Raw genomic sequence first — 26,176 nt, forward strand, 5'->3', positions numbered from 1 at the left:
CACTGAGAGAAAGAGGAGGAAGTAGTGTCCCAGAGGCCAAGAGAATATTTAAACAGACTCAGATGCTGCAAGGTTATCAGGTGGGCAAATGCTGGGAAAGAAAAAGGGCATTAGGTTTGGTCAATGGGAGGCAATTAGCAGATTTCAGGGGCTGTAGAGTGAACGAGAAGCCCTCCCCTCCCACCCCCCGCCAATCAAGCCACATAAAAATAATGTCTAAGAGTTGGAAACAGGAAGGGAGAGCTCTAGCTGCTAAAAGAGAGTGAAGCTGAGTGAGTTGCAGTTAGAGGGCAAGTCTGATGACCTCGCAGCTTGAGGGGAAGGATTGGGCAGTCGGGCCCCTCCCTTTGTTCCCACAGGAAAACTACTCAGAGTCCACTGCTGCATCACCTGAGAGCCATCGATGGCCTTGAACGGACCCTACAAAGAAAGCAGCCCAGGGGCATCCTGCCCTTGGGCAAGGCTTGGCCTCACTCTCTTTGCCACAGGAAGGGTGGAGAAGGAGCCAAGGGGTGGGAGAGATACGAAGACGGGAGGGGCACCCACAGAGCCCAACTTGTGTCTCAAACTGCAAAGTCCAGTTCAAGATAGCAACGTAGGAAGAGTCTGAACTCGCCTCCCCCACAGAACACACCAAATCACATCTATTAATTCAACAGTTCCTCCTGAAGAACGATCGAGGGCTGACCGAACGGCTACTAAACAACCCCAGGCAAAGAAACCAGCAAGAGAGACAGAGACGTGGTAACAAAGGGAACCCCCACTCCCAACTCTGTGACCAGCAGTGGGGAGGGACAGTACTGAGACATCAGGAACAGATCCCTCTCTGTCCTTGGGCACAGAAAAAAACCCAAGGCTTAAGACAGCAACACTAGACCTCTGCCAAGCAGCAGGGTCACCGCAAGAACGCTCTCCAGGTCAGAGGGACCAGAGAATGACACAGTTTACGTTGCCACCCTACCTTGGGAGCTTGGACTGGAACAGAGTCCAGCCACCATGGCGAGCAGGTCTGGTTGTTTCGGTGGGCTTGTGAGACCTCAGCGAACCCAGGGTCCACAAGCCCACGCCAGCCCTAGACACGCTGGAACACAGAAAAAGAACCATGGTTTAAAAGGGCAGAGGAACTATGGGGACCCTCTCCCTTCCATCTGAAGGGCCCAGACTGGAGCAGGTCTGGCTGCCCACAAGGTGTGGGTTCAAGACGCCATATTGGAGGGCCCTGGTACCATAACTGAAGCCCACAGGAGCCCTGGCCATGATGGTGCACAGAAAATAAAAAGCCAAGGTTTACAAGGGCTGAGGAACTGTGGGAAGGTTCTCTTCCCCTCCACCTTCAAAGTCCAGACGAGAACAGGGTCTGGCTCATGGTGAGTGTGCCACCTCAGTAAGCCCAGTGTTCACAAGCCCACACCAGCTCCCCTGTGGTGCTGGGGCACAGAAGACACAAGCTATGGTTTTGTGGGATTTTTATTTCTTTTCCTTTTAAAAATTTGTCAGGTCTTGTTTGTATTTTTTTCTTTTTGGTCTTTTTCTTTTTTCTTTTAGTTTACTCTTTTTAAAATTTCATTGTTTTTTCCCTTTATTCTTTCTGTAAAAAGCCATGGTTTAAGAGAGTAGCTGGTGTATACAGCCACAGCTCCAACCATCCAGCAGAAGTCACAAAGCACACACAGTCTACGTAGGGAACACCATACAGGGGACCACTCCTTCAACTGTAGGAGAAGTAGCCGTTTTGCTTAGTCCACAGTAAAAAGCACAAAAAGTCAAGCAAAATGGGGAAACAGAAAAATATACTTAAAAAAAAAAAAAAAACTCAGAAAAAGGACCAAATGCAACAGATCAGCAATATGTCTGATAAATAACTGAAGTAATGATTGTAAAGGTATTACTGGGCTGGAGAAAAGAATGGAAGAACTCATTCCAAGAAGTGAGACAAAAAAAAAAATATTAAAAAGAACTAAGCAGGAGGGCACCTGGGAGGCTCATTCGGTTAAGTATCCAACTTCAGCTCAGGTCATGGTCTTGCAGTGTGTGAGTTCAAGCCCCGCATCAGGCTCTCCACTGTCAGCAAAGACCACTTCAGATGCTCTGTCTCCCTCTCTCTGCCTGTCTCACCGGTCCTCTCTCTCGCTCTCAGAAATAAATAAACAAGAACCAAGGAGAGCTGAAGAATACAATAACTGAAATAAGAAAACACTAAAGGGAATCAACAGATTAGAGGATGCAGAGGAACATATCAGCGATATGGAAGAGTTAATGCAACAAACTAAACAAAAAGAAAACAAAATTAATGAGGTTAGATTAAGAGAGCTCTTAAGCAACATCAGGTGAAAAAACACTTGCATTATATGGGTCCCAGAAGGAGAGAGAAAGGTCTAGAAGACTTATTTAAAGAAAAACTGCAGGAGTACCTGGGTGGCTCAGTCGGTTAAGTGTCTGACTCTTGATTTCAGCTCAGGTCATGATTTCACAGTGGTGGGATTGTGCCTCGCATCAGGCTCAGCATGGAGCGTGGAGCCTACTTGGGATTCTGTCTCCCCCACTCTCTCAAAATAAATAAATAAACTGGGGCGCCTGGGTGGCTCAGTCCATTAAGCATCCAACTTCGCTCAGGTCATGATCACACGGTTCATGTGTTTGAGCCCAACGTGGGGCTCTGTGCTGACAGCTTGGAGCCTGCTGAAGACTCTGTATCTCCTTCTCTCTCTGCCCCTCTCCTGCTCATGCTCTGTCTTGCAAAACTAAATGTTTTTTTTAAAAAAATTAAAAATAAGTAAACTTTAAAAAGAGAAATAACTGAAAACTTCCCTAACTTGAGGGAAATAGATATCCCAAGTCCAAGAAGCAAAGAGAGTTCCAAAGAAGATGAACCCAAGGCGGTCCACACCAAGGCACATAATAATTAAAATGTCAAAGGTTAAAGATAAAGAGAGGCTCTCAGAAGCAGCAAGAAGCAAACAGTTACTTACAAGGGAAAATTTATAAAGCTATCAGCTGATTTTTCAGCAGAAACTGTGCAAGCCAGAAGAGAGTAGCATAGTATATTCAAAGTGCTGAAAGCAAAAAACCTACAACTAAGAATACCCAGCAAGGTTATCATTCTGATTTGAAGGAGAGACAAAGTTTCCCAGACAAACAAAAGATAAAGTAGTTTCTCACCATTAAATCAGCTTTACAAGAAATGTTAAAAGGACTTCTTTAAGTGGAAAAGAAGTGGCCATAATTAGACATACGTAAAAGAGGAATAAAAAGATGTAAAATATGACAACATATACTTAAAATATGGAGAAACGAGTAAAAAGAGAAGGGGGAATCTTTTTGTTTTTAAGAATGTGTTTGAACTCAAATGACCATCAAATTAACCTGGAATGCCATTTAGTTAAGATGTAAATGGTAACCTCATGGTTACCATAAACCCAAAACATATGATAGACACACAAAAAATAGAAAGAAAGCCAAATAAAACACTATAGATATTCCTCGATCACAAAGAAAGAGAGTAAAAGAAGAAAGAAGAACTACAAAAACAACCAGAAAACAATTTTTAAATGGCAATAGGTACATACCTATCAATAATTACTTTAAATGTAAATGGCCTAAATGCTCCAATCAAAAGACAGAGTGGTGGAATAGAAATAAAAAAACAAAAAACACACAAGACCCATCTATACACTGCCTACAAGAGGTTCAGCTCAGATGTAAAGACACATACAAACTGAAAGTGAAGGGATGGAAAAACATTCCATATGCAAATGGGACTGATCAAAAAGCCAGGGTAGCAATACTTATGTTAGACAAAATAGGCTTTAAAACAAAGATTTTAACAAGAGACAAAGAAAGCCATTACACAATGATAAAGGGATCAGTCCAACAGGAGAATATAACAACTGTAAATATCTATGCACCTACCACTGGAGCATCTAAATACATGAAGCAAATGTTAATGGACATAAAGAGATAAATTGATGATAATACAAAAGTAGGGGACTTTAATACTCTGCTCACATCAATGGATAGATAATCTAGACAGAAAATCAATGAAGAAACAATGTCTTTGAATGACACATTGGACCAGATAGATACAACAGATATATACAGAACATTCAACCCCAAAACAATAGAATCCACATTCTTTTCACGTGCACATGAAACATTCTGAAAAACAGATCACATGTTAGGCCGTAAAACGAGCCTCAATAAATTTAAGAAGACTTAAATCAAACCATGTATCTTTCCTGACCACCACAATGTGAATCTAGTAATAATTCACAAGAAAAAAAACTGGAAAAAACACAAACACATGGAGACGAAACAACATGATACTAAACAACCAATGAGCCAATGAAACAAAGAAGAAATTAAAAAAAAAAAACAACACATGGAAACAAATGAAAATGGAAACATAATAGTCCAAAATCTCTGGGGCACAGCAAAAGCAGTTCAAAGAGCAAAGTATATGGCAGTACAGGCCTACCCCAAGAAACAAGAAAAATTTCAAATAATCTGACCTTAAGCCTAAGAAATTAGAAAAAGAACAACAAAGTCTGGGGTAAGCAGAAGAAAGGAAATAATAAAGATCAGAGCAGAAATAAATGACATAGACACTTAAAAAAGAAAATCAGTAAAACAAACAGCTGGTCCTTTCAAAAGATCAACAAAATTCACAAATTCTTAGCCAAACAAATCAAGAAAAAAAAAAGATAAAGGACCCAAATAAAATCAGAAATGAAAGAGGAAAAGTAACAACTCACATCACATAAATACAAAAAAATTATAAGAGATTACTGTGATAAGATATATTCCAACAAACTGGACAACCTAAAAGAAATGGATAAATTCTTAGAAATATGTAATCTTCCAAAACTGAGCCAGGAAGAAATATAAAATCTGAATAGACTGATTACAGGTAATGAAATTAAATCAGTTATTTAAAAACTACCAAAAAAAAAAAAAAAAAAAGTCCAGGATCAGATGGATTCACAATCAAATTCTATCAAATATTTAAAGAAGATTTAATACCTATTTGCCTCAAACAACTCCAAAAAAATAGAAGAGGAAGGAAAACTTCCAAATATATTCTGTAAGACCAGTTTTACTGTGATACCAAAACCAAAGACACCGCAAAAAAAAAGAAAACTACAAGCCAATATCTCTAATGAACACAGATGCAAAAATCCTCAACAAATATGAGCAAGCCACATACAACAAAAAAATTATTCATCGCAATCAGGTGGAATTTAGTTCTGGGATGCAAGTATGGTACAACATTCCCCAATTAGTCAACATCATACACCATATCAACAAAGCAAAGAATAAAAAAATGGATAATCCTCTCAGTAAATGCAGAAAAGCATTTGACAAGATTTAACATTCATTCATGATAAAAACTCAACAAAATGAGGTTAGAGGGAACATACATCAACATAATAAGGGCTATAAATGACAAACCCACAGCTAACATCATCTTCAGTGGTGAAAAATTGAGAGCTTTCCCTCTAACGTCAGGAACAAAACAAGGATGTACACTCCCACTTTTTAGTTAACATAATACTGGAAGTCCTAGCCAAAGGATCAGCCAAAACAAAGAAATAAAAGGCATCCATATTGGTAAAGAAGAAGTTAAATTATAACTATTTGCAGATGACATGATACCATACATAGAAATGAATTCAGTGAAATGGTAGGATACAACATTTATACCCAGAAATTTGTAGCATTTCTAGAAATTAACAACAAAGTTGAAATTCTTTTAAATACCATTTACAATTGGACCACAAAGAACACCCAGAAATAAACTTAGCCAAAGAGGTGAAAGACCTATATTCTGAAAACTATAAAACACTGATGAAAGAAATTGAAGATGACACAAATGGAAAGATATTCCATACTCATAGAAGAATTAATATTGTCAAAATATCCACGTTACCCAAAGCAATCTACAGATTCAATGCAATCTTTATCAAGATACCACAGCATTTTTCACAGAACGAGCACAAATAATATTAAAATCTGTATGGAACCAGGGGCACCTGGGTGGCTCAGTTGGCTGGGGACTGACTTCAGCTCAGGTCATGATCTCACAGTTCGGGAGTTTGAGCCCCGCGTCGGACTCTGTGCTGACAGCTCAGAGCCTGGAGCCTGCTTCGGATTCCGTGTCTCCCCCTCTCTCTGCCCCTCCCCTGCTCACCCTCTGTGTCTCTCCGTCTCTTGGTAATAAATAAACGTTAAAAAAAAAAAAAAACAACCTCTTCCTTAGCTACCATGTTCATTTGCCATTCTCATAAATTCCTTCTAATCAAGCCAGTAAAGGTGCTTCCATTTGGGTCTGGACAAACTTTTTTTCAAAAATTTTTAACGTTTATTATCGAGAGACAGAGCATGAACAGAGGAGGGGCAGAGAGAGGAGACACAGAATACGAAGCAGGCTCCAGGCTCCCAACTGTCAGCACAGAGCCCGACACGGGGCTCGAACTCACGAACCGGGAGATCGTGACCTGAGCTGAAGTTGAACTCTCAACCGACTGAGCCACCCAGGTGCCCCCGGGCCTAGACAAACTTAATTTCCACTAATATTCCATAGTATTACAGCCTCGGACCATTCCTGCATTTCTCTGCCTCTGTTCCAGGATTCACGTTAGTCCCTCTGTGCTAACCCTAGAGAAACCCACCCTATCCTTCAAGATCTCATAATGGCACTTTTCCTCCAGGAAAAGCTGTCCCTGATCACCCCAACAAAAATGACCTCTCCCTCCTCACAACCCTGCTTGTGCCCAGTTTACACTTCACTTAGGACCCTTGTCACACACAACCTTGAGATTTTTCAGTTACCTGGTGTCTTTTTTTTTTTTTTCAACGTTTATTTATTTTTGGGATAGAGAGAGACAGAGCATGAACGGGGGAGGGTCAGAGAGAGAGGGAGACACAGAATCGGAAACAGGCTCCAGGCTCTGAGCCGTCAGCCCAGAGCCTGACGCGGGGCTCGAACTCCCGGACCGCGAGATCGTGACCTGGCTGAAGTCGGACGCTCAACCGACTGCGCCACCCAGGCGCCCCAATTACCTGGTGTCTTAAGACTAACTTCTTACTAGCTAAGATCATGCCTTACCCATCCTACCCTGGGAGCTGACCGAAGGCTTTGGAGGGAACAGCTCTCAGATATATGTTTACCAGTTACCAGAAGTCATATACATTCTTTAGATGTTGTTCACTGAAGATGGTCAATGTAATGGCACTGAAATCCACAAAACTCCAGGTCACCAGGAACTGTAAGCCCTAAACTGGATATACCCACATGAGATGAAGTGAATTAGATCCTATGGACTTAACTAAAAAGTGTTCTTATACTCTTTTATAAAGCTTACAATAATATACTAAACCATAGCTCATTAAAAAATTCTAAAGAAAAAAGATGACCATTAAATTGAGGCTGTAAACATTTGTTTTGGCAGACTAAATTTACACAACACAGAAGATATTATGTCACGATTATATAAGTTAACTGTTTTCATTCAGTCTGTAGTCTTTAACTGCACTCATCCAATTATGAACAGAGTTCATTTGTAGATGGCCTCAAATTACATAGGTTTTATTTTTCAAAATAAATTCACTCAACTGTGCATGCAAACTTCATGCATTCAGACTTTATTAGAGCACTTAGGAATTGTCACATAGGCATCTCTCCTCTGCTAAAGCTGGCCGTTTTGTTTAAGTGCTGAAGAAACTAGAATATTTGCAGATCCAATGAAATAATAAGTATTTCAAAATACAACACTGTTTTCATCTGAGCTGTTTGCATCACAAATTAAATTTTCCTTCTACGAGACAGACCAAACAGCAGGTATACAGATGCTAAGATTTTTTCCCCCACAAAACTCGAGGACACCTCAAATAAAAGACTGATTTTACTTTAAAATCATTAAAAAAAAAAAAAAAAGCAACACTCCAAGTTAGTAAACATCCTGAGCTTCCTATTTTCTGACCAAATTTTGATACAGAACGTTAACATTTATGACAACTGGACAATAACACAACTACAAACTACCAACGTATCCTGTCCTATTTCCAACTCTGCAGTTCTCAGGGATGCCATTTGGAGCAGAGCAAAATGAAGAAGCCAGGGCCGCCGCTGTGTGACCCAAGCCAGCTTTGTCGTCTTCAGGTGGCTCAGACTGGTGGGAAAAAAAAAAAAAAAAGAACAGCAATTAGTTGAGCCTGAACTACCCAGCTCTTGGTCCCTCAGAACTCGGTGAGCCAACATGAATGTCACTCTGTTTTATCAGCTACGTCCCTAACTCAGATATCCAGCGAAGTTCTGTCTTCCATGGCCACTGGAAGCTAAAGTCAGTTCATTGCTGGAGAACTGGCCGGAGTCAAAAATCACCCTGCAAAAATGTCTCGAACGTGTGATGCTTGGAGGATGTGCCCGCCATCTCTCAACAGTCCAGCACAGCAAGTTATTTTTTTCCTCCCGTGTTGAAGAAAAGACCAGTATTTCTTGGGTGGAATACCAAAGGCAGTGGCTGGGCTGGCTTTCGGGGCCGTGCTGTGTGCAAAATGCATGTTTGTTAATACACAGATTGGGACTGAGCCCAACGTGATGCTCATAAAACAAGATGTAGGTAAGAGCCGATATCAACGAGGGAACTGATTTTCCCATCCTAAAGCGTCCCAGGCGCAGGCTCATCTGCAAAGAATGGCAGACAGAATCACCTGTGTGATTTAAGTTATTTCTCTTTTTTCTGTGTTCAGCTCGGGTAATTTGACTTGGGCATGATAGACAGTACTAGACACCTACCCAACATCTGTTCTCCCTTTCTTATTTACAGAACCCCACTTGTTAGGAAGACAGTAACAGTTAAATTCTCCCCCAACTCCCTTTCAACCAGGGTGGGCTACTGACCCAGTCAGTAAGATGGAGACAAACTTCTGTTGGTTTGGGCTTCCACGAAAACAGTTTTCTTAATTTAGAAAAAAACGGAAGGGGAAGGTAGATTTTCCTGGCACACGTCTTTGACCTTTCACATTTCACCTATTCTCGTCCTTCCTACCTGGAGTGTAGAAGAGATACCCAGAAGTAGAGTGGACACTCTATCGAGCCCAAAGCCATATGAAGGATGGCTGAGCAGGAAACTAAAGGGACCTGGGTCTCTGATGGCTGCTTACTGTTACCGCATCACCGGCCCTGGATAACCTCCCTCCCTCTGGGCTGCCGCTTACAGGGAAAAAAATAAAACCCCTATTTGGTGTAGCTGCTGGAGCCTGATTCCTGTTACATGTGACCAACTGTAACACATACATTTAATTCACATTTGATCCAATTCTCCAGTAGAGCTGGCAATTAGGCTAATATTCTTAGCCAGCCCAGATTTGTCTTTTTCCTATATCCTCTTTTAGTGCTGTTTTGATGTGAAGATTTGTTATTTTTGTTTCTCTAAATTTTGGGGGGCCTTCCCAAATTTTTTCCTGATAATTCAAGTGATTCAAGATATAGGTCAAGTGATTCAAGATATAAGTAAAAGGATGATCACTACAAAATTATTTGTAATAATAATTTAAAATAACCTGGATGTGCATCAATAGGGAATCAAATGTATAAGTTGTAGCAGGTCCACAACCTAGAATTAAAAAATAATTCTGGACTTGGAAAAGGATCCTTTTATTGCTCAGAGAACAAAAATACACATAATATTTAGTATAACATTTACGTTACTTAAAGACATACACATGTATACTTATACAGACATTTGTATACATTCTTCTATAAGTATTGACAAAGTGTCTGAAAGAACATATACCAAACTATAAAGAGGTGGTTACTTCTAGATCACAGGTAAGAAGGAGGGTTAAGGAAAGGGGGAAAAATAACTCTTTGTAAATGTTATGCTGTTTGAGTTTATTCCACAAAAGTAATTCGTATCCGGGACTAAACTCGAAAAATACAGAAGTAATCTTTAATATAAGAAGATTCACCTAAAATGTCACTACACAGAAATACCCCAGTTTTGGTGCATATCTTCTAGAATCTAGACCTCTCACTGTGTATACATGCACGTACATATGCGCAAACTCTCTTGTCACACCATCCTCCTTGTTATCTCATGGGTCAACTGGTTCTTCTCTTCTTCTCGCTTCATCTCCCAAGAGCTTGGTCCTGGCCCTTCTCTCTATGCTCAGTCCCTAAGTCAATTCAGCCAGTCTTATGCAGCCTTCGGCCATGAGTTTCAGTCTCAAATATCCAATCACCCACTAGACAACTCCATTCAGATGCTGAAATCACACACTGAATATATGTTCCCAATTAAACTGTTAATATCTATCCACAACCTCCCCTTTGCCCTCCCAGCAAAACCAGACCTTTCCCAGTCTTCTCTGTCTCATTAAACGACACCAATCTTTACCAGGCTGCTCAAACCCCAACTCTGGATGTGGTCCTTTACCCCTCCCACCACATCTAACTCATCAGCCAGCCTTCCAGCTCCCTCTCTGCTGCCTGCGTCATCCAATCCCCCATCCCAACACACAGAGGGCATTAAGAGGAGTCCTTCACTATTACCCTTTTCACTGGATTAAAATCCTGTTCCCCTTCCATAGCCCATAACGTGACCACTGCCATCACACAACCTCATACTACTCTGCCTCACTCCTGTTGTTTGGCCCCCACCGGAACATACCAAGCTGCATATGGCCTCAGACATCCATCTCGGCCATTCCCTCTGAAATGCCCTTCCCCTGCTCTCCCCACGGCTGGCTCCCTCCCACCTTCCAAGTTAGCTCAAATGTCACTTCCTTAGGGAAGTTTGACTGGACTCTTTCCACACCGAATCAGTCTCTTTCATCACACTTTTTTTCTTCTTACCACTATCAAGAATTTTTATCTATTTACTCTTCGCTCTCTGTCTATCCTACTAAAATGTACCCTCTAGACGGTCAAGGACCTCTTGGGTATCATTCTAACCCCAGCATTGAAGACAATACTTGGCACCTAATAGACGCAGCAGTTTGTGGAGTGAATGAACATAATACACCCTCATCGAACATTTAAAACAAGTGGGATCTGGGGCGCGTGGGTGGCTCAGTCAGTTGAGCATCCGACTCTTGATTTTGGCTCAGGTCATGATCTCACAGTTCAGGAGGTGGAGCCCCACATGGGGCTTTGTGCTGACAGCACAGAGCCTGCTTGGGATTTTTTTTCTCTCCCTCTCTATTTCAGAATAAATAAATAAACTTTAAAAAAATAAAACTAAAAAACCAAACGGGATCACGTGATATACAATGCTTTTCAAGAGGCTTTTAACTTTTTACTCACGATCAAGTGTCTTCCCGAATCAATTAATCTAATCTAATTCTTTTCAATGGCAACGCGACATATCATGTAAGTGTATCGATCTATTTAACCAAGCTCCAGCTAGGCATTCAGGCACTTTCCAACAGCTCCTTATCAGAACTGTTATACATACTACTCTACATATCCTTGCATAGTCCAATTTAATCTTTAAGAGAGTTCTCTAGAAGCGGGATTGCCGGGTCAAACATCACAAAGCACAACTTTGGATCCCGAAGGAGTTCTTAAAAATCAACCACTTTTTTTTTTTTTTTTTTTTTTGGATAACTACTATACTCTAAGATATATGGAATTACATTCTTAACGACAATATATTTGGATATGGTCTACTTAGGGAATCTACCTTAGACCTCTAAATTGAAATTTTCAAGTCGATAACTGTATAAAAAGCCCCATTATTAAATGCTGTGGGAAAGAAGCAAATAGTATTCAAAGAACCCAACCGGGTGAGAGGGTTGCTATCTTTAAAGCGACTGCATCCAAGAACAGGATAGTTCGTAGTTGTTCAACACATTCCGTATTTGTTTACTCCGTGGGCCTCACAATACTTCCAGAAAGCTCACAGGGTGGTAGCCCCACGAGCTGCTGGGCCATCTAGAGAAGCATTAGGGCTCATAGTAATACTTCTATAAACTTCTTCCTTGAAAAATCTCTCCAAATCCATCCCATCCTGTCTCCAATCCTCGGCCTTCCCAATATCCTCGGCCTCTTCTTGAAAGAAAATGTCTCCCTCCCTTCTCCTTTTCACTAAAATGTGGTTGACTTCTGAGGGTGCCACCTTCCCCAACACCCTCTCTCAATTAAAAGTTTTTGTCATTGCCGTTGTTCTTTTTAACTCTGTTATGCCATTACTTCCTGGCCAGGCAGAGAAACAGGTATTCTCCTTGCTCCAAAATGCCAAATATAGGAATTGCTCTCCTGCAGACACTTCTCTGCTACTTATGCCAACCATCTGAATTATCATCCGTCACCCATCGTCTTGGCCCCTCTGTTCACTTGGCCCTGCTTCCTGTCAAGCCTTAGTAGTTACTGAAACTCCGTCATGAGGGACCCACCTTCACTCTCTGGCTTCTCAGTTCTTTCACTTCCTCACCTCGTATAGGATTTTCTTCCATTTCACCATAGCTACACTCTCTCGGATGTTATCATTACAGAAATCTTGATTCATAACATCCCGTTTTCTAACTGCATTTTTCGGGTCTTTCCCAGCCACCTGCGCTCCTTCCCTCACTGTCCTAACTTTTGATCCCACTGAAACTGTCAATCCATTGACACGATTTATGGACAGAATGTCTGTATCACCCCCACTCCATTCAATTGCTGAAACTCTCCCCATCCCCGCCAGGTGATGGTGTTAGGAAGCAGAGCCTCGGGGAGGTAATCAGGATGAAATGAGGTCAGGAGATGAGCCCTCACAAGTGGATTAGTGCTCTTAGAAGAATCAGGACAGAGTTTGCATTCTCTGCTCTCCACCTTGTGAGAACGGACATCTTTATGTTACTGAGTCTCCCCATCTATTGGTCCTGAAATTAGTAATAATGCATTTAGAGTTTCTCCATTAAGCATGATACTGGCTTCTGGACTGATGTATCATACTACAGAGTATCTCATTACTACTATTTTGTGTGGGCTTATACAAATTCAGACACAGATGTAGACTTTTTTCAAACACCTTTTGAAATCTATGAAAGAGAGTCACAATGATTTTTCTCCCTAGGTCTATCAGCAATCAATGTATTGATAGATTCCCTAATATCACACCATCTTTGTATTGCTGGAATAAATCTCCCTTGATCGTGACACATTATTCCTTTCATAAGGTGCTAAATGGTGTTTGCCGATATTTTGCTTAGAATTTTGCCTTGGGGCGCCTGGGTGGCGCAGTCGGTTAAGCGTCTGACTTCAGCCAGGTCACGATCTCGCGGTCCGTGAGTTCGAGCCCCGCATCAGGCTCTGGGCTGATGGCTCAGAGCCTGGAGCCTGTTTCCGATTCTGTGTCTCCCTCTCTCTCTGCCCCTCCCCCGTTCATGCTCTGTCTCTCTCTGTCCCAAAAATAAAATAAAACGTTAAAAAAAAAAAAAAAAAAGAATTTTGCCTTAATTATTTTCAGGGAGATTTGTTCTATGGTTCTCTGTGTAATTCTTGTTGGGTTTTAGCATTGTCACACAAGGTTCATTTAAAAATTGGGTAATTTTTATTCTTCTGTGTGCTGGAACAGTACTAACGTTACCCTTTAGTACCATTTAGTCAACATCACTGAAGTTATCCTTTCCTGAAGGATAGAAGAACTTCATGCACAATCTGAACCATACACATCTCCATGGTAGTTCTTTTTGACTCTCCACTTCTTCTATGAATAGTTCCCATCCCTGCAGGAGTCCATTTTGTTAAATTGTAGTTTCCTGGAAAATTGCCCATGATTCCAAGTCCTCATCAAAACCAGTTAACACATGAACAAATAAACTCTAGTCCCTGCTTGAGCCACACATTCCTTCCACCCCAGGTCTCCCCCATCTCCCTAACTGGCAACGCCATCCATCCAACTTCTAGAAAACAGAATCCCAGGAGTCATCCTTACTTTATGCATCACTTCCATCTATCAATGATTTACAAACCCTGGCCCCAAAAGGTACCTGGTGTCTCCCCATTTCTCACCGTCTCCAAAGCCCCTCCATCCAGTTCAGCTCCTCTCCTCTATTCTCACTTCCCCAGTCAATTCTTAACAAGGCAGGTAGGATGGGATTCTTAAAATATAAATCAGATCACAGTACCCTCACCCCCAATGCCTTTGCTCGAACCCACCCATATTTCCCTTCACCTGTAGTACGAAATTCAAGCTCCTCAGCCTGTTCAGTGAGGCCCTGACCTCAATGAGACTCAGTCATGCTCCCAGCTTCCTTTCAAGTAACTGTCCCCTCAAACACCACTGAGCTAAGAACTTTCAGTTTTTCAAATATGTCATGTTCTCCCCTACCCAATCCTGTTGCCTTAAACTGTTCCTAAGTCTGGTTCCTTCCTATTCTTTTTTTTTTTTTTTTTAATGTTAGTTTTGAGGGAGAGACAGAGCATGAATGGGGAAGGGTCAGAGAAAGAGGGAGACACAGAACCTGAAGCAGGCTCCAGGTTCTGAGCTGTCAGCACAGAGCCTGACACGAGGCTCGAACCCACAAACCGTGAGAACATGAGCTGAGCTGAAGTGGGATGCTTAACCGACTGAGCCACCCAGGCTCCCCTGGTTCCTTCCTATTCTTGAAACCCTATCTTAAATGTCACTTCCCCACAGAGACCTTTGATGACCATCCTATCTGAAACTGCACACCCTTGCTCTCGGCCACAGCACTTGTATCCCTCAAAAGCACTTTGTAAACTTGTGCTTAGTTTATTTGCTCACTTGTCTCTTTCTGTCTTTCTTCAAGGAATTTATTTGTAATGGGGGCAGGAACATATCTGTGTGTTACCAATTGTAGCTCCATGTTCAGCCTGTTGCCCGATGCAGAGCAAGCACTCAATTATAAATATTTGTTCAATGAAAGACCAGATCCAAAAGGATAATTTCTAGCATGGAGAATATTATGAAAGAGGAGAAAGCTTCTTGGAGCCCAGAGCGTTAGAACATCTTTCACTGCTTACTTTCCCCCATTCCAATTCCATCGAAGCAATCCTTTGCACCTACCCCAGGAAGGCAGTCGTCACACAGGACTTTGGCTTTCCTCATGAAGACTGATCTGGATTGAGCCTGGAAAAAACGGATCCATCTCATTATATTTGGCCAATTTAAGACTATACACAAATGTACATACATACATCATAAGGTTATTTCATAGATCGTTACATTCCTGGATGTCAGCTGAGGAGAATCAATGGCCAATCCAGAATATCATTCTAAGTAATTGATATTTTCACTTGATCCTATTTCATGCACTGCATCTGTCAACACCACGAGCCCAAAACATAGGTAGAGGGATCTCATGACAACCATTCAAAGTATTAATCCCTACTTCCTTGTAGCACTGCGCTAGGGGCTGAAATAATCTAGTCTGAGGAACGGCCTTCTCCTTTCCCTAGCAAAATATGTAAAAACCATCACTGATGCACAAACATGCCAAGAGGGCAGCCACTGGGTACCCATCAGATCCAGATACTGGATCTTGACCAAGTCCAGCCTGGTGCCCAGTAAGCACCCAGCATGAGTTAAGAGCATCATTATCATCTCTCCTCTACAAGCCACGGGGTGGTTTCCTTAGGTGACTGGAAGAGTGGAGAGCAAAGGCAAAACCCTGGGAGATGTGTATTTTGGAGGGATTTTTTTTTTTTTTTTTTGAGTATTCTAAAGTCATACAAAGGGCCTATTGTCAAGGGAGGTGAAAGCAAATTGTAACTATTCCTACAATGTAATCTGTATGAACTGAAAAGACAGTTGTCTAAAAGCTGAGGTTTAGTCAAAATAAGTGAATTCTCCAGGTTTCAGAAATCTAGGGGGTATAATCTTCTCTACTTCTTAATCTAGTATTGCTTTATATCAGCAGTTCTCAAGTGTGAACCTTTGGGACCCCCTAAGTGACCCCTTAAGTTGGAGACCCCTAAGCTTCCAAAGGTTCTGTGAGTCCAAAACTACTTTGGTAATAATGGTAAGTAATAGTAAGACATCATTTGCTTTTTTTCATTCTTTCTCGCACAAATATACAGTGTCTTCCAGAGGCTACAATATATGTGCTATCACAGCAGACTGAACTGAGAAGCAGATATGAGAATACAGCTATCTTCAGTGAAGCCTGATATTAAAGAAATTTGCAAACACAACCCAGTGCTATTCTTCTCACGTTTGTCTTGAAAAATCTGGTTATTTTTCATAAAAATGTATTACTCATATCAATATGTAAAATTTGTTATTTTTTTCATTAGTCATTGTATTTTTTTTAATTTTTTTTTAATGTTTATTTATTTTTGAAACAGAGAAAGACAGAGCATGAGCGGGGGAGGGTCAGAGAGAGAGGGAGACACAGAATCCCAAGCAGGCTCCAGGCTCTGAGCTGTCAGCACAGAGCCTGACGTGGGGCTCGAACCCACAGAGTGTGACATCATGTCCTGAGCTGAAGTCGGACGCCCAACCAGCTGAGCCACCCAGGTGCCCCAGTCATTGTATTTTTACAAACCAGTCTTTTGAATACGTTCAGCCATGAGTGAAAAAGACTCATTATCATTTGAATTGTGAGCTACATATATCATGACAAGCCTTTTGGAGAGTGAACCCAGGATAAACCCATACCAGTAAAACAAAAACCACTAAAAACGACAACAAAAAAAACCTCCCAAACATAATATATAATAAATATATATACATATTAATTTAACATAAAAAATATTATTGGAAATTATGTATTATCCTGAGTTATTTATGTCAAATTCTATTTTTTAAATGTTTTTCTTTCACATTTTTAAGGTATAATTGATACACAATGTAACATTAGTTACAGGTGTATACAACACAGTGGCTTTAACAACGCTGTAGGTTATGCTATGCTCACCATGGTGCGGCTACCATCTGTCACCATACGATGCTACTAAAATACCACGGACTGTATTTCCTGTTGTACCTTTCATCCCCATGACTTATTCCTTCCATAACTGGGAGCAGGTGTCTCCCACTCCCCTTCACATATTTTGACCGCTCCCCCATACCCCTACCTACCCCCATACCTCTGACAGCCACCAGTTTGTTCTCCGGACTTAGGAGTTCTTTGATTTGTTTTGTTTTTTAGATTCCACATACAAGTGAAATATGGTATTTGTCTTTCTCTGTCTGGCTTATCTCACTTGGAATATCCCCTAGGTCCCTCCGTGTTTTCATACACGGGAGATTTCATTGTCTTTATGGCCGAGTAACAATCCGTTGTGCGTGTATATGCATATACACACATACACCCCCATCTTTACCCAGCTGTCTGTGGATGGACATCTAGGCTGCTTCCGGATCTTGGCTACTGTAAATAATAGGGGTGCATGTATCCTTTTGAACTTGTGGTTTTGTTTTCATTAAATACCCCGTCGCAGAATTTCGGGATCATATATTTCCATTTTAAATTTTGTTGAGAAAGCTCCAAACTGTTTCCCACAGTGACTGCATCAGTTTACATTCCTACCAACAAGGGTTCCTTTTTTTCTCATCCTCACCAACATCCGTCATTTCTTGCTTTTTTGATACCAGCCATTTTGACAGGTAGAAGGTGATAACTCATTGTGATTTAGAATTGCATTTCTCTAATGATTAGTGATGTTGAGTATCTTTTTATCTGTCTGCTGGCCTTCTGTACGTCTTCTTAGAAGAAATTTCTATTCGGGTCCTCTGCCTATCTTTTAATTGGAACATTTGGCTTTTTGGTATGGAGCTATCTACTCCCTTCATATATTTTGGATATTAACCCCTTAACAGATATATCATTTGCAAATATCTTCTCCCATTCAGTAGGTCGCCTTACATTATGTTGATGGTTTCTTTTGCTGTGCAAAACCTTTCTATTTTGATGTAGCCTCAATAGTTTATTTTTGCTTTTGTTTCCCTCACCTGAGGAGACACAGGGTTGTGTCAAAGAGATTACCACCTATGTGTTCTTTCAAGAGTTGTATGGTTTCAGGTCTCACAAGGGATTAAGTCTCTAATCCATTTTGGGTTTATTCATATGCATGGTGTAAGAATGTGGTCCAGTTTTTCCAGCACCACTTATTGAAGAGATGGTCTTTTCCCTAGTGTATATTCTTGTCTTTTTTGTCATATATTAATTGACCATAAAAGCATGGATTGATCTATGGGTCTATATTTGTGCCAGTACCATACTGTTTTGAATACCATAGCTTTGTAACATAGTTTGACACTAGGATTGTGACACCTCCACCTTTGTTCTTCTTTCTTAAGATTGCTTTGACTATTCAGGGTCTCTTGTACTTCCGGATATATTTTAGGATTATTTGTTCTAGTTCTGTGAAAAATGCCGTTGGTATTTTGCTAGGGATTATATTGAATCTGTAGGTTGGGGTAGTATGGACATTTTACAATGCTAATTCTTCCAGTCCATAAGTATGTATATAGTTCCATTTGTGTCCTCTTCAATTTTTTTCATTAAGATTTTATAGTTTTCAGAGTACAGGTCTTTTTTCCACTTCTTTGGTTAAGTTTATTCTTAGGGATCTTATTCTTGGTGATGTAATTGTAAATGAGATTGTTTTCTTACTTTCTCTTTCTGCTGCTTCATTATTAGTGTAAATATATGTAACAGATTTCTGTATATTAATTTTATATTCTGCGACTTTACTGTATTTATAGGTTCTAATAGTTTTTTGATGGGATCTTTAGGATTTTCTAGATATAGTATTATGTCATCTACAAATAGTGACAGTTCTACTTTTTCCTCCCCAATGTGGTGACTTTTACTTCTTTTTCTTCTCCTATTGCTGTGTAAGACTTTCATTACTATGCTGAATAAAAGCGGTGAGTGGGGACAACCTTATCTTGTTCCTGATCTTAGAGAAAAAGTTTTCCATTTTTTACCATTGAGCATGATGTTAGATGTGGGTTTGACATATATGACCTTTATTACGTTGAAGTAGGTTCCTCTAAACCCACCTCATTGGAAGTTTTTATCAGTAACAGAATTAGAATTCTGTCAAATGCTTTTACTGTATCTACTGAGATGATATGATTGTTATCCTTCATTTTATTAATACAGCGTATCATGTGGATTAATTTGTGGATATGGAACCATCCTTGAGTCCCTAGAATAAATCCCACTTGACCTTGGAGAATGATCCTTTTAATGTATGGTTGAATGCAGTTAACTAATATTTTCCTGAGGATTTTCGCATCTATGTTGATCAGGAATATCGGCCTGTAGTTTTCTTGTTTCGTAATATCTGCCTAATTTTGGTATCACAATAATGCTGGCCTTGTAGAATGTATTTGGAAGCTTTTCTTTCTCTTCTATTTTCTGGAATAATTTAAGAATGGTATTAATTTTTTTTTTAATGTTGTTGGAACTCACCTGTAAATCCATATGGTCCTGGACTTATGTTTGTTGGGGCTCTTTTCACACACAGTATTATATTCATTTCAGGTGTACAATGTAGTGATTCAACAATTCCATATATTACTCAGCATTCATCAAGTGTGTTCTTAACCCCCTTCACCTATTTTGCCCATCCCCCCACCCCCCCCATAACCATCTGTTTGTTCTATGTTTGTTTTTTGGTTTGTCTCTTATTTTTTTCCCTTTGTTTGTTCTGTTTCTCAAATCCCACATATGAGTGAAATCATATGGTATTTGTTTTTCTCTGCCTCATATTTTGCTTAGCAGTATACTCTAGATCTATCCATGTTATTGTAAATGGCAAGATTTCATTTTTTTATTAAGGTCGCTTCCATAAAGTAGCTATTATAAATAATGTGGCAACACATGTAGGGGTGTGTGTATGCCTTTGAATTCATGTTTTTATTTTTGGGGTAAATACCCAGTAATCCAACTAGTGGATCATGAGGTGGTTTTATTTTTAATTTCTGGACGAACCTCCTTACTGTCTTCCACAGTAGCTGCACCAGTTTGCATTCCCACCAAAAGTGCACGAGGGTTCTTATTTCTCCACAGTCTCATCAATTGTTGTTGTTGTGTTTTTTATTTTAGTCATTCTGACAAGTATGAGGTGATATCTCATTGTAGTTTTGATTTGCACATCCATGATGAGTGATGTTGAGCATCTTTTCATGTGTCTGTTGGCCATCTGGATGTTTTCTTTGGAAGAATGTTCATGTCTTCTGCACATTTTTAAACTGGATTCTTCAGTTTTGGGTGTTGAGCTATATACATTCTTTATATTTTTTGGATACTAACCCTTTATCAGATATGTCATTTTCAAATATCTTCCACTATTCAGTAGGTTGTCTTTTAGTTTTATTGGCTGTTACCTTCACTGTGCAGAAGCTTTTAATTTTGCTGTAGTCCCAATAGTTTATTTCTGCTTTTGTTTCCCTTGTTTCAGGAGACATTCTACAGATGTTGTCATGGCCAATGTCAGAAATTACTGCTTGTGCTTTCTCCTAGGATTTTTATGGTTTCAGATCTCATATTTAGGTCCTTACTCCATTTTTTGTTTGTTTTTGTGTATGGTGTAAGAAAACGGTCCAGCTTCATTATTTTGCATGTAAGTGTCGAATAGAATGTCTTTTTCCCCTTGTATATTCTTTCCTGCTTTGTCAAAGATTAACTGACCATATAATTGTGCATTCCCCCAATTCCAAAACCAGATAAAGACCCACAAAAAAATGAAAACTACAGGCTAATATCTCTGATGAGCACAGATGCAAAAATCCTCAACAAAATTAGCAAACATAATCTAGCAATACATTAAAAAAAAAGCATTCCTCATGACTGAATGAGATTTATCCCTGGGATACACAGATGGTTCAATATTTGCAAACCAGTCAATGTGATACATCACATCAATAAGAGAAAGGATAAGAACCATATTATCATTTGAATAGATGCAGAAAAAGCATTTGACAAAGTACAACATCCATTCACAATAAAGCCCCTCAATAAAGTAGGTTTATACAAAACCTCGGAACAAGGTTTATACGAAACTCAGGAACAAGGATGTCCACTCTCACCACTGTTATTTAACATGGTACTGGATGTCCTAGCCACAGCAATCAGACAAGAGAAAGTAATAAAAGGCATCCAAATTGGTAAAGAAGAAGTTAAACTCTTACTGTTTGCAGATGACATGATACTATATACAGAAAACCCTAAAGACTCCACCAAAAAACTATTAGGTAAACGTATTCAGTAAAGTTGCAGGATACGAAATCAATGTTCAGAAATCTGTTGCATTTCTATACACCAATAATGAAGCAGCAGAAAGAGAAATTAAGAAAACAATCTCATTTACAATTGCACCTAAAATAATAAAGTACCTAGGAATAAGCTTAACCAAAGAGGTTAAAGATCTGTACTCTGAAAACTAGAAAATACTGATGAAAGAAATTGAAGAGACACAAAGAGATATTCAATGCTCATGGATTGGAAGAACAAATACTGGTTTTTAAAATTTTTTTGATGTTTATTTTTGAGAGAGAGACAGGCAGAGACAGAGTGTGAGTGGGGGAGGGGCAGAGAGAGAAGGAGACACAGAATCTGAAGCAGGCTCCGGGCTCTGAGCTGTCAGTACAGAGCCCGACGTGGGGCTCGAACTCATGAGCCCTGCGATCATGACCTGAGCTGAAGTCAAATGCTTAACCGACTAAGCCACCCAGGGACCCCAAGAACAAATACTGTTAAAATCTCCATACTGCCCAAAGAATATATAGAGAGAGAATATATCCTACGATACCACAATTCACTATATATCTAAGTGTTTTTCTCAGGATGGACTCAATTTTTTAAAATTATTGCTTAAAAGAAAACAAATTGGATCAAAAACACAGACATTTGTATGATCCTGCTTATGCTTTTCAAAATTGACACTTCTAGAATGCCCTAAGCCACACTCTCTGCTCAGGGAGTGCCACAAAAGTAGTTGGTTTGAAAGGATGCAGCTACATAGCTGCTTCCGTGCAGTTTCACCCACATCGATCACCCATACTACAGCCAGCGCACTACCCTCATTCTTCAACTAAGATACCTCTAGAAGGAATACTTTGAAAAAATACCTCAGCACTTGCAGATCACAGAATGATTTCAGGGCATCAGACTGTTTCCCCCAAAATTCCTAGAATTGAACAAAAGTTTTAAGTATTTGGCCGTTACTCTACTCTGGAACAGATCCTCGTAAGTCACAGAGGATATTCAAGAAAAGGACTTACCAGGGCATCCTTCTCAAGGTGTTTCAGAGCCTGAATATCCTTCTCAAGATTGCTCAGCTCTTGAAGGACAAAACTGTGAAACTTCTCTAGTTTATTCAGTCTGATAAAAGTAAAAAGCACCAGATTTCATTGGGACTACTTGAATAGGACAAAAGACAATCCTCTTATTGCAAGGATACTTCTTATTCTTCTCCAGACGTTTGTTTTAAGGACACATAACTCAGGGCACCCGGGTGGCTCAGTAGGTTGAGCGTCCAACTCTTGATTTCAGCTCAGGTCATGATCTCACTATTTGTGAGTTCGAGCCCCACGTCAGGCTCCAGGCTGACAGAGCAGAGCCTGCTTGGATGCTCTCTCTGTCTCTCCCCAACTTGTGCACACTCTCTCTGTCCCCTCCCCCCCCACTCTCCCACCCCTGCACTCAAAATAAATAAACTTAAAAAAAAAGAACACCCGTCTCCTCTTCCCTCACTGCCTGACCATCCTCATCTCTTAGTTCTGCAAACTTTGATTTAGCCTTTCAACAGAAGACTGGAGAAAGCTAGTATTACAGAGCAAAGAAGAGATAACTCCAAGGAAAAGGACATGGAGGCCAGAGCTGTCCCGGAAGCTACTAGAACACCAATCACGGCTCCCCATCGCTTCTTACCTTCCATTTTCTCCCCTTTCTCTTGCCTTAAGCTGGTCCTGAAGGCTGAAATTGGCTAATAGACTCGTCTCTCCTCTACATGTTAGTTCTAAAGTTTCCAACAGTTGCTCTTCTAACGACCCCATAAACTGCTTTTTTCCCTTGTTTATGGTCTGTCTTCTCCATTAGGCTGGAAGTTCTATGAAGGCAAGAAGCTCCCAAAGCTTGTCGTCACTGCTCTCCTGCACTTAGACGGGACCTGGCACCTAGTGCCACTCAGCGTGCATTTGCCGAATGAAAAATGCATGCATATATAACCCCTAAAAGACAATGGGAGTTCTAGAAGTCCAAAGTCCTTCATGGGCTTGTTTTGAGAACCAAATGACATTGCATGTAAGCAAGTTTGAAAAACATCATAAATGTCTACTCACATTATATTTTCTGCCCTAAGAAACATCGTCCTTCAGTTAAGCAAACCAACCCGCCATTGTTTTCTTCCTCTCCTTCGTTCACAGGTCATTCTCTTCAACAAGGAACGATCTCTATACATACTTTCCTTTTTTTTTTTTTTTAAATTTTTTTTTCAACGTTTATTTATTTTTGGGACAGAGAGAGACAGAGCATGAACGGGGGAGGGGCAGAGAGAGAGGGAGACACAGAATCGGAAACAGGCTCCAGGCTCTGAGCCATCCGCCCAGAGCCCGACGCGGGGCTCGAACTCCGGGACCGCGAGATCGTGACCTGGCTGAAGTCGGACGCTTAACCGACTGCGCCACCCAGGCGCCCCTATACATACTTTCCTTATACCATTCAAACCTTTGTTTCCAAAACCTCACTACAGAAGCACTTCTGTTGTAATGGCTCTGGATTAACTCTAATCACTACAGAATCCCATCTCCACTCACCTTTCCTAACCTTCACATCTCTCTGAAATCTTACGCCTTTGTCGTTCTTGCTCTATGGTCATCAAGATATGTTTGTACACGTGTGCGTGTGTGTGTGTGTGTGTGTGTGTGTGTGTGTGTGTGTATGCATGAGTGCACAGCACTTTTTATTGTGGCCATATATGTAACATAAAATTTACCATTTTAACCATTTCTAATTCAGTGGCAGTAAGTGCATTCACAACGTTGTGCAACTGTCACCACCATCTGTCTCTAGAACTTTTCCCTCATCCCAACAGAAACTCCGTTCTGATTTAACAACAATTCGTTCCCCACTCCCTCACCCTCTGGTAATCTCTACTCTGCTTTCCTTCTCTATGAATTTGCCTCTTTTAGGTACCTCCTACAAGTGAAATTGTGTAAGACTGGTGCTTTTGGATCTGGCTTATTTCACTGAGCATAATGTCCTCGAGGTTCATCCATATTGTAGCACGTGTCAGAATTTCATGCCTTAGGGCTGAATAATATTCCACTGCATGTATTTAACACATAGCACTTATCCAGCATTTTTACATAGATGTCCGTGCTTCCTCTGTCTTCACAACCGGATTATAAATTTTTTGAAAAGAGTGTTTTAGGATCATACAATGGGAGACCATGAAGAGGCTTCAAGAAGGCTTTAACCCGTCATGTTATGAAGGAGGAAGGAGAAACCTAGGAAGGTTAGGTGAGGGAGCAAACCTCACACATCCGCTCAAGCTTCGGCTCCTCGTGACCCCAGCACAGTGGTCATGACACAAAAGCTTGTGAGCGATCCCACTTTCACAAACTTGTACTGAAGCCCAACACTTACCTGCATTGGTGTATCTGGTTTAAAAGTTGGATTAAGCAATCTGGTGCTTGCTTTGCATTTTTTGAATCAAGCGGACTCCCTTTGTACCTAAGCTAAACCATAACAACAACAGCAAAATGATCACATTTGAGTTAACCATAACTACATAAATTCAGTTCAGGTGTTGCGTGGAAAAGACGTTGCATAGCAAACGTTACTGCTAAACGATTGTGATGAGACACCGTGTAACACGTGGTCTATGCATTACCTCAGGTTCAGTGCCAATAAAGAACAATAAGCTAAAATAGGAAAACCTATAGTCTCCCTGTCACAATGTATATTGAATATTATGAACAAATTGCCATTATAAGTGAGCTTACATTGGTATCGAAGAAAATATAAGACTGTGGGGGCTTCCCATGTTAGTTAAATGAATGTATGTCAGGGTAAGAGATTCTTCCCAAATGTGCAAAGAAATAACTCTTTAGAGATTTAGGAACAATAGGACATCAAAGGAGGGAACTGAAATTCTTCCAGAGTTCATCCTGCAGACAAGATTACGGGATGGCCTACGTGCGCATCGCTCAAAGATACGCCACCACTCAGCTAACCATCTACCCAAAGCCCACCTCCGCCCTTATCCCAGACGCCTCTCTCATCCAGATGGTCCCCCGCTCCCCTCTCCTCCCGTCTATCATTATGACCGAATCATTGCTTCTGGTAGTTCAGTTGTCTGAGAACACTACCAATGAAACCAAACCATGGGTCTGATTTCCATAGAGGTGCATCTGGTCCCACTGTAGCAAACGCACAGGTAATAGCAGTCTCATAACTACAAGCCATAATTCACAAAGGCACTGAAATCAGTGACCATGGCTAAGGCAAACGTACCTCCCCAAAAGAGTGCGGAGAACCCTCACACATGAAGGATATCAACGGCACTGATGGATAATAGGATCTTGTTAAACTCGTAACAAGCTAGCTTTTCATTTTTAGTGGAAAATTACCTCAGTTTTTCTTCTCAGGTCTCTAGCGAAGGTTTCGAGGGTTGCGATAATAGCAGAACCGTCTGAGTTCTCCGGCGCAACTGCTGGGGACGGAGTGGAAATGCCTTCTGAACAATAAAGAGAGAACATCGGGTAAAACGAACACAGTGCTCGAGGTAGATGTGCTCAGTCTATCAGCTGCTCAGAGGTGGACGGGCAGCTAAGAAGCACAGATACGAGCCGCAGAAGTCCCACGGGGGCCTGGCCGTGACTGCAGCCTGGCCGACTCTGGCCGACAAGGCCAGCTTGATCCGAGAGTCCTCGTCGTGAGCACTTCATGCCGCTTCCCACCGAACCTCACTCAAGTGCTCACCTCCTCCAAACTCTCCCAGAATTTTAAATCAGAGCAGCTCTGCCTAAGCAGCAGGCAGAGAGAGGTGTTGTAAGAGGTTTTAAAGAGGATGTGATGGGTGGGACATTTCTATGGGGCAACACTGGCATGATGGCTTCTGGGCGCCCCAAGTTTTAGGAGGGCTCGCGAGGGCTCCGGCACTATTAAGGGACTGGCAGGTTGTAGCTCATTTCAGCCTCACAAAAGCCGTGTCAAATGGACTCCGTTGTTCCCCATATTGAACAGAGGGATCCAGTAACTTGTGAAA

The 26,176-nt window shown here is 40.9% G+C and overlaps 1 protein-coding gene across 1 annotated transcript in view; it reads right to left on the reverse strand.

Annotated features, from left to right (window-relative positions):
- Positions 1 to 21,997: 21,997 nt before the first annotated feature.
- SYCP2L (synaptonemal complex protein 2 like) overlaps positions 21,998 to 26,176 on the reverse strand; it is a 101,293-nt gene continuing 97,114 nt past the window's right edge. Inside the window, exons 24-27 of the mRNA XM_032593331.1 lie at positions 25,539 to 25,645; positions 24,553 to 24,644; positions 22,188 to 22,287; positions 21,998 to 22,093 (exon numbers count right to left, since the gene is read on the reverse strand). Of these exons, the coding sequence (XP_032449222.1) occupies positions 21,998 to 22,093; positions 22,188 to 22,287; positions 24,553 to 24,644; positions 25,539 to 25,645 (395 nt within the window). The remainder of the gene's footprint in view (positions 22,094 to 22,187; positions 22,288 to 24,552; positions 24,645 to 25,538; positions 25,646 to 26,176) is intronic.

Source organism: Lynx canadensis, chromosome B2, assembly GCF_007474595.2.
Source record: "Lynx canadensis isolate LIC74 chromosome B2, mLynCan4.pri.v2, whole genome shotgun sequence".
NCBI classification, from domain to species: Eukaryota; Metazoa; Chordata; class Mammalia; order Carnivora; family Felidae; genus Lynx; species Lynx canadensis.